Source organism: Bicyclus anynana, chromosome 13 (genome assembly GCF_947172395.1).
Source record: "Bicyclus anynana chromosome 13, ilBicAnyn1.1, whole genome shotgun sequence".
NCBI lineage: Eukaryota > Metazoa > Arthropoda > Insecta > Lepidoptera > Nymphalidae > Bicyclus > Bicyclus anynana.
The window spans coordinates 8547006-8567871 of record NC_069095.1 but is presented as its reverse complement, the minus strand read 5'-3'; the positions used below and the strand labels follow the sequence as shown (position 1 = coordinate 8567871).

Genomic DNA, 20866 nt, shown 5'->3' with positions numbered 1-20866 from the left:
AAGAGGGTTAAAATCGAGTGGCTGTATATTAGATACTTATAAAAAATGAATTAAAGCGATTAAAGAACAGTAGCAGATCTTGAAAAAAAAAATACAATTGTTATAATTTTGGCCTGTCTTTCTATAAATATATTTAAGATTGTAATGTATGAAGAACAGAATAAAGAATATTCTGAAATATTCTGAATACAAAATAATATTTGTTATTAAAATTTTGCACGTTACAAATTACCGATACGTCGTTAAAATATTTTTTGATTCATTACTTTATGATAGTAGACTTTATCGTACGTAAAGCAATAAATGCTTAGTGACATAAAATTCCTTTGGTTCTTTAATATAAAATAGGTAGGTAGTGTAAAATAGTAATGAGGTTTTATTGTATTGTACGTGCTGAATACGATACACGTGATCATAACACTGTGTCCAATTGCTGATAAATTGTATGGGAATGACGAAATGTTACGACAAACAAACGTCATAATTTTTTTTTCGTTGATAAAGTTTGTGAATTTGTATTTTCTAAGGGTTATATCTCCTCCTCTAGGGATCCTCAGCGTTTCAACTCGATTCGTCCAGGCGAGTGTCAGCATCAGTAATCGACTTGCCTCAGGACAAGTTCACAAACTGACGCAAAACGGTGACATCTCTTTCCGAGTTGATATATGTGCTACGACTTTAATAGCATCAACGTTACTGGGGACATAGGAAAAGGAAGGATGCTTTTCCAGAGTCGTGGAGATCGGCATGACTGCCTCAGGGCGTCATCTTTGGGACACACGTAACTTGCTTTGAGATAGGGTTTGTGGACTGAGTACAAACATGGGACCAGTCCTAATGCTCCCGTAAATCTTTTGAAATCCGTTTTCTTGTGATGATGATTGTGATGATGTTTGTAATTGGGGATTGACTGTCCCAATTAACTGACTGTTCTTTAGGAAACTGTGCAAAACGTTTTATTGAAAAAACAAATTCTCAGTGTTTAGTGATTTGATGGCACATACATTTGTGGTAAACATAACCTTTACATTGTGTTCCTTTAGACTGGGACAAGGCGTTTTTGCCTATTTGTTAGCCAAACAGTTACATGTAGGTCAGTAGTGTGAGGGGCAAATGGGTAACTGTATTGGATATACAAATTATTTGCTTTCTAATTATAGGTGGCGTTACAATTTATTTGCACCTAACTAGTTAACTTCTATGACTTCGTCTATATGATATTTCAGGTGATTTCGGATAAGACGTCTATTACTTACTTATCATCTTAATGTAAGGTTAACATGCCTATTCATGCTAATCTTCTCCGTTCTTCTAGCCTTTGAGCGCTAATTCAACCTTCTCGGTAACACTGCTGTGGTCCCAATAAGAAATCTGTATGCCCACGGTCGGGAAGAGAGGACGACACGTGTCGACCAATAGTGGAAGAATCAAAAATATTGCTATTTCGCTGTGATGAGACAAAAGAGAAGAAGGCCTACTGCGGTAGGCTCCTTGATACATACAAACAAGAAATAATAAAAAGCTGCAGTTAAATAGCTTGTGAAATAGATTGTAGTATCTAAACAAATATTATAAAGCTGAAGAGTTTGTTTTTTTAATTGAAGGCGCTAATCTCAGGAACTACTAGTCCGATTTGAAAAATTCTTTCAGTGTTAGATAACCTATTTATCGAGGAAGGCTATAGGCTATATATTATCCCCATATTCCTACAGGAACGGGAACTACGCGGGTGAAACCGCGCGGCGTCAGCTAGTATTTGATATAACATTTTTAATAAACATGTCGAATAAACTTTGCTGTGATTGCTAATCTAAGGCTGAGCATACTTTGAGGCTTTATTTCATTAATAATGTAAGGAAAAGCAGTCGAAAACCTCTACGAAGTACCTACGAGTACATACTTATTAATATACTATGTCATTAGCCTTGTGATAATTACATATTGGTAAAACCAGCCGTGTACATTTTCGAGGTAGATCGATTTTGAATAGTTAACATTTTATCTATCCGTTAGGTAGGTATACATTATATTATAATAATAATTGTGCTACATAATCTTAATTAAGGTTAAGACTTGTTATTGAATATCAATTAGCAATAGATTAGTGAAAACATCGTTCATGTCTCATTCATGTATGTTAATATGTACTTATTTGTATATAATGAAACATGCACCTACTAAGATCGAAGTCATGTTTTCTTAGTTTGAGTTTACAGTTCAGTAATTATGAAAGTTTTGAATTATTCAGATTAAAAGTAGCAACACTTCATTATGAAATTGTTTTTATATTATTTTGCTTCAGCATTACACACATGATTGTAATATCTATTAAATTTTGAATTTTTGTATGAAACTAGTTTGTAATTATTAATAATTTCATAACCTTCGGGGTTTTTCAAAATTTTCAATTTTAAGTTATACCTTTAGTTACCTACCTAACGTTTTAGCAAATGCCATTGCCGTCTACGACATTTTTATATAGGCATTCGAGAACAGTTCTCTATAACCTCAAGTCAAGTTTAACCACATCACACTTTACAAAAGTATCGAATTATGTTCCGGGATTTCCAAAATCATACATCCATGCACCGAAAAGACGTTACCCTCACCAGAGGTCATCATTCGCACGACAGTTAAAAAATCGATACGTTAAAACCCAGCGTTGGCGCTTTTAGTAACGATCCTTTTTTAATTTAGGTCTATATGCAACGCCCAAAATGGAAAATGCAACACTGCTCAATAAAAAAGCGTCGTGTTTTAAAAAATCTGTCATATGGACATATACTTGGGAAAGAATTTCTTGCACTTGAACGTTTTTTAACGTCCGTCAAAAAAACGCTCGTGCGAATAAAGGTTAGAGTCCAAATTCCAGTACGTCTTGTCAAATACATTCTTGCTTGTCACCTATTGCGTGATCGATCACTTAGCACTTAGTGATCTGTTTACAACAGAACTATTGGAACAAACCTGCGAACCTGTACGCTAAGAGCACGCGAATTACGTACAAGAAATCGCGAAAGTAATATAACAAAGAATAGTGTATTCTGACCTTTATTTTTAGAACCATAATAAACTAATTTGCTAGCGCAAGTGCATCTTTATAATGAGCTAAGTGCAAAGGTCGAATACGCAAACAAAAGTTAAGTAATTTTATGACATAGATATCGATGTACAAAGTTGCATATAATGCGTACTACGTAAATCTTATGAGATGATATACTATATGTACAACGAGATAATACTATATGATATCGACAACGGAAATATACTATTCTGGATAATGAATTTACGTCCAGGTCCATTGTTAATGGTTCTGGATGTAATGCAATTATATACTTTGAATATAATCATATATTATTCTTTAATTATTTATTCTTATACTCTTCGCCGATGTTTACAAACTCTCTGACGTACACCAGAATCTACTAAACTGGAGATTTTCTACTTTTCATTTTCGTACATGGTTAGCCTGTAGGCCGTTGTTAGTAAGTCAAACTCTAGCCATTCTTCATTTCAAAAGCTTAGTAGTTCTTTGTTAGTTCTTATAGTGTATGCTTGGAAGTAATCGCCATTGAAATTTTTCCATAATAAATGTTAAAAAAAATAAAACATATTACCAATATAATCTTATTTAGATAAAAATAGAACCAAATTCAAAGACGTCTTTCAGTTATATTTGTTTTTAACACAAAATTAGTGAACTGATTTACATTAAAAGAAATGAGACAAAACTAAAAGTATATTATTTCAAACAAAAAAAGAACTTTCAAAATTGTTTAATAAATGACAACGTTATGAGGTAACAAACAATAAAAAAATATATATTTGCGTCGAAAGAACCTCCTCTTTTTTTGAAGGCGGTTGAAAACATATGTGTAAAAGAGTCATCGGTTTTTAATAACAAACGAACGTTTTCAGTCTTCCGCATTTTTAATTACAAAGGAATTTCTACTAATGAGACGTCGCTATCTTTTCAAAACAATTGTAACAAGCTCGTTATCTCTTATCAGGCGTGTGTGTGGCCAGCATAATCCTACAAATAAGGTAGTCTCCAGATAAAACTGTAAAACGTACTGTTATACTGGACGTCACGAACGTTGAGGTCTCTATATTCAGACTATCATAAGCCAAATAAAGAACGTAAACTGAAATAGGTTTGTCCTTAGCCAATTAAAGATAAAGAAAAACGATGAGGAAACAAACTTGTTGTAAGTTTAATTAAATTTAAAAGTAGCCGTTTTAAATTACCTAAAATCTGTCAGTTAGTTGCGTAGTTCTTCCTTCTCCTACTTCATTATGAGGGTTGTATATGTTCGTAATCTTGTAAAGTAGAAAAAGCACCTAAGCAAGTTACAGAAGGAATGAACAGAATTTTCTTTGCCCACATGTTTTCTGTATGAATTTTCCGTTTTTTCTTTTGAAATAACCATGTACACAAAATGGAAATTACTACAGTAATTTCTAATATCTAATATATTCAATTAAATAAAAAATATCCACTATATATGTTTATATTGAAACTAAATTATAAAAACAAATTTTATACCACCAAGATGTTAAAACATAATACTGCGTTTTTCAAGTGTTATTGTTGAAAAAGAAATATTATGTAAACGCATCAATTTGTTTCATTTAATGTAAACCTATCACTTGAAAGTGAAAATGTTAACAAGTGACCCAGAAACACTTTCGCAAATATAGATAGCACATTATCAATGCTCAAGTGCCGTGAAAATTTCCGATACACTTGCGATAGATAATTCAGTTGAGATATGTGCTCACCCGAACATAATGCGTGCGGTCAGTTCGAGCGAGCTAATCTCATCAGATGACCTCCGAATTCTAAGACGCGATAATTGAGCTGAATACACTATTACAAAAGGCAACTTGAGTTTCACTAAATTAGTGAAACTCAAGTCAATGAACAATATTGTTTAGATATTTAGAACTAGCGGATGCCTACGACTTCGTCCGTGTGGTTTCAAACCATGGATTTTTCTGGGATGAAGAGTAGCCTATGTGTTAATCCAGAGTAAAATCTATTTCCATTTCAAATTTCAGCCAAATCGCTTCAGTAGTAGCGGCGTTAAAGAGTAACAAACATCCGTACAAACTTTCGCGTTTATAATATTAGTAGGATGCTCTTAAGCCTGCATATCTATAACCTATTATCAACTATAATAGCGACTTGCTAGACTGAAGACTTTAAGTAAACTGAAGACATGACAAAAATAAATCAGTAGCAGGAAAGGGTTTATTAAAATTAAAATGAGTGCGCTAGTACTTAGCCTGCATCGTCATTTGATATGAGATGATTTAGAATATTTTTTAAATAAGTAATTGGTGGAACAACCTAATGGCCCAAGTAATTTTAAGTGAATAGTTGACTAACTTAAAATGAGGCTGCAGGGAACATTAATTTGTACGTCCGCTAATGGTATGCGTCCACTGATCCGCATCTTACGTATCGGATGCATTGCATCCTACCGATCTATCCGTTCATCCATCATCCATCATAAAATATATATGCCAGCTTTTAGAACCTCCTCGTCATTAGAATTACCTAAACTAAAAGTAATATGTACCTATAAAGTATGGCAAAATATTATGTTATGTTGTTTAGTTAGAAGATGTTTAGAAAATGCAGGATAAGTATTTTATCATGGATCATTCATATAGGTAGGTACTTCTACAAATAAGTGCGTCGCTTACTCATATTATTATCAAAATCGAATCAATTATTAATTAACCTTGCTTATTTATAATTAATAACACAAATTGCAGTAAATATTAATTAAATAATATTTACACGCTTGTAAATATTATTAATAATTATAATTTTAATCATCTCGCCTTTACTGGTACACGTATAAAGACCGTGTTTTATTAACTCAGTGAGATGAAACGCCATTTATTAAACAAAGATGATAAAAAATACAGAATTACCATAATTATTAATTTTATTTTCATGCGAGAATACGGGCGTTGGTTTTAAATATGACATGTTTTGACGTGTTAACGATTATAGTTCGGGTTTAGTTAACCGATATGTCACTAATGAAACTGTGCGGAAACATCGATACTATCTAGTTAAGAAGCTCTTTCTTTGGTTAATTGGAACTTTTTAAAACCTGCTGATTAAATAGTTTGTTTATATAAAATCTTTTTAACATTAATTGATTATGAAACACGGCTAAAACTCACGTGATATTAGGTCGGAGTATGCCCGACTAGTTTCGAACCCATACAGGGCCCTTAGTCATGAGCTGGTTCTTGCAACGCGGCACGATCCAACTCAACCCCACTCCCAGCGCGCGATGCAAGAAGCTGCGCGTCGCGCCGCCGCTTCGCAGTTTGGAAAAAAAAACATCCCCACTCCTATACCTGTATGAAACCTTTTGTTTATATAAAATATTAAAAAAAAAAACCGACTTCAAAGATGCATAAAAAGCGAAAAATAACATCGTCTTTACCTTCTATTGATCGGTCAAAAGGCGGTTCCAAAAAACAAAATGAACTTTAAGAGCTTATTTGGGATAGCACCGCCTTTAAACCGACCAATAGAAAGGACATAGGTATTTTTTTAAATATTTTATATGTATAAACAAAAGGTTTTATACAGCTATAGGAGTGGGGATTTTTAAGCGAAGCGTAAAGCGCTAGGTTGCAAACATCTCTGATGGTAAACTATGATGCCTATATACTATACCTATAAATGTATGGCCAGAATATGTTTACAGTGATAGATGTACCTATGTATTGTATGTAATATAATATCTATTTTACGTAATAAAATTATGCAATTATAGGAAATTATCGACCTTAGAATTTAATTCTGATTGTAGCTAACTCGATCTATTCGATTTGTACACAAACAAAAGCTTTGGGAAGTATAACTTACAAAAGTCCCCGTGAAATGCAATATGGCTGTAGGTATAGTGACCGCGTCGCGGTAGCCTATGCTTTCCCACCTGAATATGACACCGCTTTCACACTTTCCAACAGTCCTATAACAGTCGTCGACAAAAACTGGAAATGAACTTAAACATAATCTAAATAGAACTTAAATTTGCCTAAACACATTTGATTTGAACCCTCGGTTGGACGGATTAGCTGAGCACGGTCGACCTATTAAAACGATCGATTGTTTCCTCATTGTAACGTCCAGAAGTGTAGGCTGCTGTAATAAGTAAAAAGTGTTCAAAAACTTTTACTACACTTAAAACACTTGCCTATTTAAGTTTTCAACTTCAAGCTCGTAAACCAAACAACGTTTTGCGACAAACCAGGTCTGCCTGGAAAAGTGTACCTTAGCCAAAAATCTTTAATTGACTTCAATTCAATCAATTATTTACCAAGAGACGAATATCTTAGCTTTCCATGGATTCACTGTGCGGGTGCCGGGTCCATTGTGTAGTAGAGAGAAAACCTCTGGGACTTGTGACCTGGGTGTAAAGTTAAATAGATCCTATAAGATGCTATGATGTGATGTCATTCCCCTTCTCTATTCGTGTTGTTCTCCCTGCCCAGGCAAATAAGGTAAGTTGGTACGGTTTATTATGACCCAAAATTGTTTCTAAAAATAGGTATTTTGTGGTGTTATGTGGCTACAGTCGACACCAAGTTAGATTAAGCCTAGGAGTTTTCAATCGACTATCGAATCTTGCACCTATAAACCCAACTACGTAATTGACTTATTTAAACTAATATTATAAAGAGTTAAAAGTTTTTGTTGTAGGAGGTAGGTAATCTCTGGATCAACTCGATGTTGAAAATTCTTTTACCACAAAAAGTCACTCTATTTTTGAGTGCAATATTTTATCCCCGCATTTTCACCGGAACGGGCACTACACAACGGAAACCTCGGGAAATAATTTTATAATATTATGGTGGATTCACCTTTACTGTTTTTCATTTATTTAGATTAAACGGTAATTTCTACTGTTTGCACATTCCTCAGTAGCCTATAGCAACACAATATCTTTACGAATAGTCTAATATCATAGCTTCATATCGATGACTACTATCTAGATATCAACGCAACGTTTTCTTTCATATTATATGTCGCTGTATCAATAACAATATAAATAGTTTTTTTATCAAAATATTTTGATGATAAGATTATCACCTGCAGGATCTGACAACAATAGTTTCTGATAACTATAAAAATAACTATGACATCAAAAACATACTTATTTGGAAGATTTGGTAATAAAGTCCAATTAACTGTTCATCATCATATCAGCCGATGGATGTCCACTGCAAAACATAGGCCTTTTTAGGGACTTTTAATCATCACAATCGCCCCTGTAGCCAAGTGGCACGTCGATTCTTTCTACGATCGCTAACGCTTCGAAAACTAGAAAAATGTATGGATTTGACATTTGCTATTATAGCAGGTCACGTGATCAAGATCTGTTATTCCCATACATTTTTCAAGTTTTCGAAGCATTTGCGATCATAGAAAGAGAATCGCCGTGCCATTTTGCTACAGGGGCTGAGCCGCCTGCATCCAGCGATTCCCTGCGACTCGCTTGATATTATTGGTATTTTTAAAAAGCAAATATTTAACCTGATTTTCAGTGATACAACCATTGTGTAAAACATCATCTGGCTCGTATGAATTACTAACAATATTCACCTGAAGACTGAAAGGCACTGCCTTGCACTAAGTATCCTACCTTAGCCAAAGATGTTTAAGCTTTCGATTGATCTGTAATGTTGTCGGCAACCTTACTCGTACCTTTAAACCAAAGCAAAGTTGCTTGGAATTAAAGATAACTTTAATATAATTTATAACAAAACCCCCAAAACCTGCTTAATGCTATTTTTTGAAATCCAGGTTTAAGTTGATATATGTCAAAAAATTAAACACATTGGTATTATCTACTTGACAAGATATTGTAAATGGAAAGCGTTTGCAATAATGACATGAATTTAAAAAAAAACAGTGACTAGGAGGAAGTTTTTTTGTTTTTGCTGTCTCTTTTCAGTAGGTCCTGTTCAAACCAGTTATTGCAAGAAAACTTTGATTGATTGAAAGTCTGGCAGTAATAAGGTCTATTTTATTAAATTAGTCGATATAATTGTTTTTTTTTGATCTCTTACGCGAACATCTTTTAGCTAAAAATAAAATCGATAGCGATACTTTTATGGCATTATAGAAAGTGATTTGTATAACAGTGAAATTAAAATTACATTAAAGTTACGTTGAGAAAGAAAACTAATATAAATTACCCGAACGACAAAGAGCCGAAATAATAAGGAAAATACAAAACAAAAAGCAATTTGCATTAGCTTTCCCCTCTTTTTGTCTCAATTTATTTCATTATAATAATGTTATAAATCATTATAGTTTATATCTTATGAAAAATTTTCGTATAATGAACCGGTAGTAAGCAAAAGTTATCTTGGAGTCATAAAAACATTCGTTGACGGTAATTAAATTTAATATTAAGAGGTTAAATAAATTATGTGATAAACGGTTGTGAACTGAGTACAATTGATATTTTTATTAAAATAGTATGTTCCATAATGTTCCATGATTTTTATACGTATAAAGTTCAAGAAAATAAACTGCTGCCCGTGACTTCACTCGCGTATGAATTTAGGATATTAATATTATCCTGCGGAAACTTTACACTTTTCCCAGATTTCATTAAAAAGTTTTTGCGTAAGTATGGTTGACCACACTCACAAAGCAATATTGTCTTAGGCCAGGATTTTATTAAAATACGATGTAAGAAAGATGACAGTACCTACAACACACATTTTTATTTGGTGTCGGTACATTGACGCCAAGTAATAGTATCGTAAACATTTACATAACTTTAGAGCTAAATTATCTTGAATTTTCCAAAATAGTAAGAGGTACCTAAAGTATCATAAACACGACATAAGTCTGAAGCTCAGGGGTCTGCAACAATTTATACTGTAATAAAAAGATACCTATACTTAATGTAAACACACCGTAACACTGGAGCTGGTATTTCAGGGGATTGCAACATTTTTTATTGTAAAAATGAAACAGATTATTATGTATATCGTTGTCTTACGTCAGTGATGTTACTATTCCAGGTGGTGATCTGCGGTGCGGTGCCGTCGATGGTGCGGTCGGTTCGCCTCTTCAACCAGTGCTCTCACACGTTCGTCAACGTGTTCCCAAACGGCACTGTCATGGCCCGTTACGATGGAAACGACCAACGTGAGTTACATACTTTCAAATTTAACTTAAATTAATTGCTGGAGAGATAATTCAGCCCTTTAAGTTTTGCAATTTATTAAACGGTTAAAAAAAATTTATAACCGTTTACAACCAATGATCTAGACTGGTTTCCACGCGGATTAGTATGGGCTTAATAAAATGCTTGGTGGTATTTTTGTTGATATAGCGGTAGTCGCTGTCTGTAACCAAACTAGACAATTTAAAAAATTACAATTGTATATAATCAAGTGAACTTTGTACCAGACCTCGAACCTTGCCAGTTGCGATGGAAAAGACCAATGTAAGTGACATAGGCTTATGCTCACATTGCATCGAGGTATACATGTTTTAGCGTGGTTGATGTCCACGAAAAGTTGCCATGTGATAATTTTTAAAGGATTTAAGTTTTTTACTGTAGTGAACTTAAAGTGTTCGTAATTGCTTATGTTATACCAAGTAGTAATTTTTTTATTCATGTAGGAATTACGGAATGTAATGTTATAAGCGATATTTCATACAATTTGAAACTGTAAATAAACACGTATATATACATTAGCTTATGTTATCTTCATTCCCTCATAAAGACTTTTAATTCTACTTTTTAGTAAATTGTGGTACGTTGGTATGGCAACAATTATTAAAACAACAAATCTTAGATTAAAAGTAGTTCATAGAGGAGTGAGAACAATCGTTAATCTAAGCAACAAACCTAAATTGTGGGCATTTTTATCAAAATGTTCAAGGCAGCTTATATGTTTATGTGACATTTACAGAGGTTTTTTTGTAATCGTTACACGGATCCTATGTCTGTTTATCAATAATTTAATATAACAGTTATTCGATAAGTACTTAATTCAATATGTTAAAAGAAAACAAGCAATGGAATTCCGAACGCAATCGTATGTAAAGGCAGGGCTTGCGCGCTGCAATCATCGTGGCGGGAGCTAGACGTGAGAAACTATAGGAATATGTCAATACTTGAAGGGTCATTGGCCAGCTGCTACAGGTATAGCGCGGTGCAATATAGTAACGGGTATTGTCGTTATATGAGAAAATGTGGCCAGGGGTTGTGAGATTAGAAATCTTTACGTCGAACTTTTGAAATCTCTAAATGGAAAAGTAGTGACTAGACTGTCTAATAAAATATAGTTCGTAAAGCACGTAATTGTATATCACGCGTTTTTTGTCAACCTTTGAGTTCTAAAAATGTCCATTTACTGTAAGTGATATTACAAATGATCTTACCTACCTACTAATAAGACTACGGTTGTAATAGTAGGTCCTGGTGTGAAAAGATGAACTTTACATAATATTATGATTAAATATTAAGTTCAATCTATTTTTATGATGCGGTTTAAATGGGTTACTAACACCTGCCTTTAAATATTTTAAGCTTAGTTACCTACTAGCGGACGCCCGCAACTTCGTACGCGTGAAATATTGTTTTTCACAAATCCCTCAGGAACTACGGATTTTTCCGAGATGAAAAGTAGCCATTCCAAATTTCAGCCAAATCGGCTTAGTAGTTGCGGCGTTAAAAAGTAACAAACATCCATACAAACTTTCGCGTTTAAAATACTAATACTAGGATGGGGTCGGAAAAATCTTTCAGTCAATTAGTGAACCATAGTCTTTTACACAAATTTTTTTAGACAAATTGCGTTGTTTTTTTCATTATAAAGAAATTGCTAAGTAGGTACCTACCTAATAAAACCCTTCACACAAACATTAAAAATATAAAAAAAATAATTAGGAACCACCACACAGCTTATTTATTATTCATAGTTGCTGCGTACTTGTTTTAGTACTTACTGTTAAAAAAATGATTGGCGTCTCGACTTTTACTACTTTTCTAACGAGCATAGGCGTCGTGGGCACAAGGGAAGAACGTCGTAACTGGACATTGTCTCGCGCGGCGAAAGCATTCCAGGCATTCGCAAATATGTAATAATATATTGCTGTCATTACTCAACGTTTGTTGTAAATACACGCAACTTTTTAGCATAGTCTACTCTCTAAATAAAAAGCACTTTCACCTCGTATTATATCGTGAAGGCTTTGTGGTTTGCACAAGAATTATCGCAGGTTCTTTCTCGAGGCACCGCACACTTGCCGGTGGACGTGAAGGACCTTTTTATTTGAAAATAAATAAAGGAATTCGCCTTTGTCCTTTTCGTTGTAATCCTAAAAGCAAGACATGGAATGTTTGCGTTAGGGTCATGTAATTGTAAAGACTTGATTCTTTGAGGAATTTAAAGTGCCTACAAATTAAATTGTTTATTTTTAACTGTTGTTCAGCTTGACGTTCTACATTCAGCTCGATATCAGGGGTATTCGTTTACTCGGTGACTTTCATAAGATTAAGTCGAGTTTTAGTTGCTTTTACGTTTCAACTTACTGAATTAAAAAATGAACTGTGTCATATCTTCTTAAATTAATTTGGATTTCCTTCTTCTTCGAGTAACTTACTTCTTAGTAGACTACTAATACCTTTATTTATCAGAGACTAGTTGACTAGTTGAGAGAGTGACTAGTTGACTACTAGTCACTACTTATACTACTTTTTTATTTTGCGGCACTTGTGATCCACTCTAACGACTATCGCCTCTGCGATAAGGGGGTGTAATAGTAAATTTCCTACTCTGCTATTGAAAAATTCTTTGGAGGACACATAGGTTCATTAAGGACCAAGTAATACCTACCTAGATACGAGTATCTAGCCGTGATAGCCCAGTGGATATGACCTCTGCCTCCGATTCCGGAGGGCGTGGGTTCGAATCTGGTCCGGGGCATGCACCTCCAACTTTTCAGTTGTGTGCATTTTAAGAAATTAAATAATTAAATATCACGTGTCTCAAAAACGGTGAAGGAAAACATCGTGAGGAAACCTGCATACCAGAGAATTTTCTTAATTCTCTGCGTGTGTAACGTCTGCCAATCCGCATAGGGCCAGCGTGGTGGACTATTGGCCTAACCCCTCTCATTCTGAGAGGAGACTCGAGCTCAGCAGGGAGCCGAATATGGGTTGAGAATGATAAGATACGAGTATAATAGTATATCAAATGTAAATCAGTAAGTAAACATTGAAGTATCGAACGATACCTAATTGATTCACTCGTATTACGATGATGGAGGGCTGACCCAATAACTGACACTGCATTCTACGAGACATTAGACGCGTAATTAAGTGTAAGCGGTAATATGATTTATTTGTATCGGTACGCTTGCATCAACCGTATCTGAACCCTGCACAACAAGTTCAAATTGCCCGCGCAGCAAATAACTGATTGAAATATTAATGGACTCCGCCGCTTGGTATCAAATATACGGCGACAATAATCTATGAGAAATGGTAATTAATTATTTTTGAATGTAGGTTAAAATTGATCGGATGATGTATCGTTTCTTCACGACTCTCTGTCGTCAGATACATTTATTTTTGTGTTGCGTAGGTACCTTGTGTCATAATAATTAGTTGTAGGCATTTGATCATGGTGTCAATAGTGCGATCATGGCATGGTATTTTGCTAGATACCGCGCGTTTGAAAAATATTTGAGTTATGTGCTGCGTTTCTTGCAATAGAGGCCTCTACTTCTACTTTGATGTGAATATTAATTGTTTCAATTCAAAAATATAATTCACTAATAAAAACCACCAATTTCGGAACTCCGGTGGATACTGAAAATTTTAAAAAGAAAATTCTAATAACTTAATTTCTAGCCCCAATCGGAATTTGAACCGGGAACTTTTAATCGGCAGCTGGACTACTATCCACTAAGTCATCAAGAAGAAAAGAAACTATAAATAATAAGTAGGCTGATGAATAAAAATATACAATACATAATTACATATGCTTAAGAAAACATGCTCATCACAGACATTTACTAGTTCTGGGAATCGAATTTACGACCTCGAACCTTGACCACGCAGAAAGCAGGGGGCCACTACTCACTGCGTCACTCTATCTTTACCAATATAGGAAGCATCGTTATACAATCGAGTACCTATCAGTCTAAAAATAAATAGAATTAATAAAATATAGAAGAGCAGGCGAGAAATTAGTTATTTAGTTTATTAATTAGGTCAACCGAAAAAACTGTGATCCTAATCCAACAATCGCGTGAGAACAAACACAATCGCCATAAAAATAATCACTTGCACTGAAACGTACGTGTTACGTAGAGGCAATAAAAGAAACCACAGCCAATATTAAATTTAACGATTTAATATTGATTCGCCATTATCAGATGAGCTCCGCGCTACACATGTTTTTTATTAACCTTACTAACGCGTTGGAGGTCTTGTTAATTCAGCCAGTGATCACCGACCGACGCCTCCCACCGAATATCGCATAAAATATGTGACGCTTTTTAATTAAAATTAGATTCGAATGTGCTGATAAGGGATTTCAATAATTTATATAGAGCTAGAAAGAATCGAATGGTGCAAGTGTTTGATGTGCCGATGGGCTATGCCCTTAGGAGTTTTTAGAAATGTCTGATTCGTTTTTGATAATTTCATCAGTTAAGCAATTGCAATTTATATATTCGCAATTACTAAACGTTTTCTAAAAGTGGTTTTACACACATCGCTTTATGGTAAATTGTCAATGCTTATATTTTAATTAGAATTTTGATGAAGCTATATATAATTGTATATAGCTTCATCAAAATTTTAATTTCATTAGTTTCCTTTTTAATTTATCAGTTTAAAAAACTAGGAATTCTGTAATTTATAACGAAAAGCTCTATTCTTCAAATTCCGTTTGCCGCCAAAGAGTCGAGAGTTATTTTATTTTGAATGTTTAAACAATTTTCTGAAACAACTTAATCAAATCCCACCCAAAGAGGCAACAGAAAAAAGCAACAACATAACCATTTTAAGTCTTTAGCGCTTCTACATTATTTTTTGCGGCCCGCAAATTATATGAAATCAATCGAAGGAGGAGGTGCGGCGCCTTCCCAAATTGAGTTGCGGTTAAAAAATATTTAATAATAAATCGCTTGACTACCCGCAAAAAACCATACCACACGCAAGCGCCCAATCTAATAGGAAACGACGATTTTGTGCGCGCAACCAAAATAATTGGGTTATTCTGATTCTATTTTCAAATTCCACGTACCGGGTTGATTGTTGTAGAAGAGTGCTTTTGTAAAAACAAAATATAGACATCAAGATGTTTGTTTTGATGACTCCAATACATTTTGATGATAAAAAATTTGGATGTTTACAATAATTATGATCTCGTTTGTGTTTGTGTTTCGTTAAGTAAGTTTTTGCGGTCACGTTTTCAGTTACTTGGGCTGCGATATATATGTTTTGATATTTTAAAATATAGTTCTTACAATAATGGTACTAATTATGTGATATAATACAAATACTTATAGTTGTAAAATTATTACATACGTCTATCACAAAAAATCTTTACTTCAGTTTGTTTTATTGAAATGTCGGTCGGTATTTAAGGCCATAGATTAATTTTCAATTGTTTTACGACATATTAAAAATTAATTGCAAGTTTGTGTTGTAAATGTTGATTTGTTCTTATTGCCAAAATGATAGTTTAAAAATTGATATTTACGTAAAATACAGTTTTTTTCTTTTCATACCTACAAGTTACAAGTATGTCATGTTTAAAACATGACATACTTGTAACTCCAATTCTCCCTTCAACTAAACGAAATGCTTGTAATTTTAGTACCCCTAAATAGGTGCACAATAGAATAATAGGCGTAAAATGTCTAGTCTTACTGACGTTTAAAAGTGTATTTTAATCCAAAAGTCAATGTAATAATTATTTACTGTACTTTACACCACACAAAGTGTCTATGGAATAGACCATCTTTAGATAGCAAATAGAGTTGTAAACAATAACAAAATAAGATTAATACTTATTAAAATATTTCCTATAACATGTTTTGTTCGTTGATTACACTTGTGACAGAAGTTATCAATTTAACATTGAAATAAAAACGTAATTTATATTCGAATCGCTTTGGTACTGGCCTCTTATCGACGTTATAGGTTTTATTGTAACATCTGGTGGCAACAATTACGCTTTGGGTGGTCACCGGTTAACGCAGGGTTGTGTCGCGTATAAAAAATAACATAACAATGTTTAGTAAACACATTCGCTTTGTATTAAACTCCAATTTCAGGCTGTTTTAACATGAGCTCGGCGCGATATTTATAAGGTTTTCCTGAATTGACACGTCTTTTTTAAGTTCAAGGTGCTATTTTTTTCTCTGTTGTAAAGTACTTCATAAAATTACGATCTACATATGAAATTAATTAGTAATTTATCTTTAACCTAAACTTATAATATATTATTATTATACTAAGTTAATGTCCAATAGCTTAATCTTAGTCTTTCACTGACTATTACGTCTTTAGGTCTCTCTGTTCACGTGATCTTCCATGTAGCACTTAACACTACAAGGTGCTATTAACGAGGCAGGTAACAGGTATATTTTATAGGAGGACGCACTTTCCTAAAAGTTGGTATCTATGATGTGGATAGCGTTAATTGTAGGAATATTAATCAGAATATTATTTAGGTAGATAGGTGAAACATAATTGTTTATTTTCACTTCTGCAGAAATCTAAATATTAGCGTGTGTAACATTATAATTCTAAACTATATAGAAGACCAAAATAAACTTTTGAAAAGCACTAAATAAAAATATATCATTTACTAAAATAAATTAAAACATATCACGGTTAATTTTTTTTTCTTACTACAATCTCACCTGATGGTAAATGATGATGCAATCTAAGATAGAAGTGAGCCAACTTGTTAGTTATAGGATGAAAATCCACACCCCTTTCGGTTTCTACGCGACATCGTACCGGAACACTAAATCGCTTAGCAGTACGTCTTTGCCGGTAGAGTGGTAACTAGCCATGGCCGTAGCCTCCCACCAGCCAGATGAAATGGTATAATGAAATTTTCTTTTATAAAATGCACAATACGAATAAGAAGTTTCTGACTGAAGTACAAAATATTTATGTAGTGACGACGGTTATATGTTTATGGTCCAATATTTAGACAACGGGATTTTCCTCTCATTTTTATTGGTGACAAATTAAAATTCATTGTATTATAATTTAATTACTCACGCAAATTCCTTCATTTTATAACTATTATACTAGAACCGGTTGCTATTAATGTGTCTCAATAATCGAGATTTATGGCACTACGTAGTAGTAAGTTTGTGACGGGTAATCTTGGGAAGTACTACCATGATACTTTCTCTCATATTGTTTAAATATCAATACATAAAAATAAAATTGAAATGTTTGTCTGTGATATCAAAATAAGTTCATCATTTGAAACACATTGTCGGTTTACTGTTAAGCATAAATCTTCTCTCAGAATGAGACGGGTTAGGCCAATAGTCCACCACACTGGTGACGCTGGCCATGCTGTAGAGAATTTAGAAAATTCTCCTGTAGAGAATTAAAAAAAGGTTTTCTCACGATGTTTCTTCTTTACTGCATTTTAAGAAATAAAATGCACATAACTGAAAAGTCGGATGTGCATGCCCCGGACCGGATTCAAACCTACGCCCTCCAAATCGAAGAATGTGGTCATATCCACTGGGCTATAACGGCTCTTAAAAAGACAACTCAACAAAAAAACTAACAGCGTATTCTCAGTTATTATAGAAATTTATAGATGCTAAAACACAAACAAGTTTTTTTTCATTTTTTATTTGTTTGTCTGGACTGAATGGCACTGGACTGAAGAGGAGGTTATAGAGCAACAAATGGGATACTTTTTATCCCGAAAAAATTCCACGGTTCCCGCAGGCTTGGTGAAAAACTTAATTTCAAGTAGACGAATTCGCGAGTGTTTGATAGCAACGACTATACAATATGTAAAACTGTAAAAGTTATTTAAGTAGTTATGTAAAAGTTATGTAACAAGTTATACATAATGTAGAAGTCGCTGAAAATACAAGTAAGTATGAGACCTTTAATGCCTATGCCTCAGTATGACCAGTGCATTGTAGGACACGACGTTTGAATGTGAATGCCCTGCGAAACTTAGCAAATGATGGTTTTCCAATTAACCTACAGGTTGGCAATTGGTTCGTTAAATACCTATAACTCTAATAAAACGGCGACAAATAAATGTTATCGATTATAAGTATGAACGAACGTGTAACTTATCAAAAATATAATATAATATTTGACCCAGTTTCAAGCAACGTGATAATTCCTCACTTAATCATATCGAACGATAACAAAAATGCGCTGACTAACCTTGTTTGTTGTCATAATAAAGGCGATTTTATTTTCGTTACACACGAATATACATAAATACCTACGTCCGATATTGCTTTCAAGTTTCTATTTCCGAACATCCTCCTCTATCCTTTTATTTATTGGCTAGTTATTGTTTAACTGTTATCTCATCTAATGGTAAGTGGCGATTGTTAATGGTAATAAATGGTAACGTTTCGCGCTAACTTGGGAAAGGTTTGGCTGGTGGGAGGCTTCTGCCGTGGCTAGTTACCACCCTACCGACAAAGACGTACCTCCAAGCGATTTAGCATTCCAGTACGATGTCGTGTAGAAACCAAAAGGAGTGTGGATTTCATCCTACTCCTAACACGTTAGCCCGTTTCCGTCTTAGATTGCTTCATCACTTACCATCAGGTGAGATTGTAGTCAAGGGCTAACTTGTAGAGAATAAAAAAAGGCATTATGACCTACTATTTTTACTTGTGTAGTCTCTTAGTGATATGTTTTAATAAGATGGTAAGACTAGAACTGGACTAATTAAAAAAAATTAAATGTTAATTTGAGCGTCAGCAAAAACTCCAGCTTTCTTTGAAGCTTGTAAAATTAATCCAAACATTGATTTGTATAGTTATTAGGATAAGTTAGCTTAAGTTCCTTATTGTAATCATTCAATAAAAAAAAAATTATGCATCCAAACAAGTTTGATTAAATATCTTGGAATTCAACAATTGCTAATTTTGGCTTCATTAAATTCTGTTAATCCAATATGTTGTGATTTAAACCACGCAATAAACACGCGAGAGAAACGAAGTTTCCGTTAGATCGAGGTAGTTAAAGTATAGGTAATATTGTCGGAGCAAAAACTAGTGTTAAAATAATACTCATCTGATATTCACTCCAAGACAAGACTGGCAAGGCTTGATGAGTGTAAATTAACTACTTTAAATCGGCAGCATGCAGTTTGACGTGTACAACATTCCATGCATATTTACAAGGAATGAATCCTCATATTTGACCTTTACTTTAATTTCTAATAACATAGAATACATTTGCATTCAGTAATAAGTTCGGATAGCAGAATACGGTGTATTGGTGTCAATGCCGCATTGTTTGTGGTCATGTGTCTAGCCGGCTAGACGGCAACCCGATATTGGGTGGCTGAAGCCTTCATTGATAGCAAATAAAAGATAACTTGACGTTCTCTTGTTCTGGCAAAGGATTTGTTACAACTTTATCAACGACAAGTTGGGAAGTTTGTATATTGTTGCGATGTGGTAGAGTTGATAAGATTGTTGTGTTGTTGTATATTTCCTAAAATAAATACCTTGTAAGATATTCTTAGATCATCACAGGAAACTAGTCTATTACTTTTGTGAAATTCATACGATTGTAGCGGTTTCTATATTTTCAGTCGTAAGTAAAGTTTGTTCTGAATATTTTTTTCTTTATTCTTTAAAAGTTAGGCCTTGACTACAATCTCACCTAATGCTAAGTGATGATGCAATCTAAGATAGAAGCAGGCTAACTCCTTCTTCTATCTTAGATTGTTAGCTAGCTCCTGTAAGGAGTAGGATGAAAATTCACACCCATTCGGTTTGTACACGACATGGTACTGGGACGCTAAATCGCTTGGCGGTAGTTCTTTCTCGGTAGGGTAGTAACTAGCCATGGCCAAAGCCTGCCACCAGCCAAAATCCATAGAACCTAAAGATTACCTTCTAGGAAAAATCAAAAATTTAAAATTTGGTTCACAAGTTGATCTATCTATCCTTGCTGCTTTATGTCTTGCAAACTTTAAATTTCTTGGTATACTCAAAGTTGATACGGTCTGGCGAAGTTCTCATCCATCGCCTTTTATTTAGCGGTCCCGAATTAGATTAAGTTTTTCTTAGTTAGTTAGTTACTAATTACTGAAGCGTTTCAACATCATGTTACATAGAAAACAAAGAGTTTTAAGTGCACCAAACTCAAAGCGGTGACTTAGTACCCAGTAGATTGATGCCAATCTATGCTAATATTATAAAGCTGAAGAGTTTGTTTGTTTGAACACGCTAATCTCAGAAACTACTAGTCCGATTTGAAAAATTTTTTTAGTGTTAGATAGCCAATTTACCGAGGAAGGCTATAGGTTATATAATATCTCTGTATTCTTTCGGGAACGGGAGCCACGCGGGAGAAACCGCGCTGCGTCAGCTAGTGTTACAATATGTGTGGCCACGTTTAACAGGCTAGACGTTCAATAATGTGTTTATTGATATCGAAGTCAAGATTAGATACAGTAGCGACGGAAGGCTCCGTATCTGTCATATAAAATCCCCTCAGTACTTTCAAAGGTAGACAGCCGATGTGTTTGTTGTATAAATTAAGTTTCATCGAGTCGCAATTAAATCTCGATAGATAAAATAAGTAAA

The 20866-nt window shown here is 34.1% G+C and overlaps 1 protein-coding gene across 4 annotated transcripts in view; it reads left to right on the top strand.

The window, feature by feature from the left end:
• Nucleotides 1–20866, top strand: part of LOC112055598 (uncharacterized) — a 154084-nt gene that overhangs the window by 114648 nt on the left and 18570 nt on the right. For all 4 annotated transcript variants that reach the window (XM_052884970.1, XM_052884971.1, XM_052884969.1 and 1 more), the window contains one exon: nt 10078–10204. In XM_052884970.1, coding sequence (XP_052740930.1) covers nt 10078–10204 — 127 coding nt within the window. The remainder of the gene's footprint in view (nt 1–10077; nt 10205–20866) is intronic.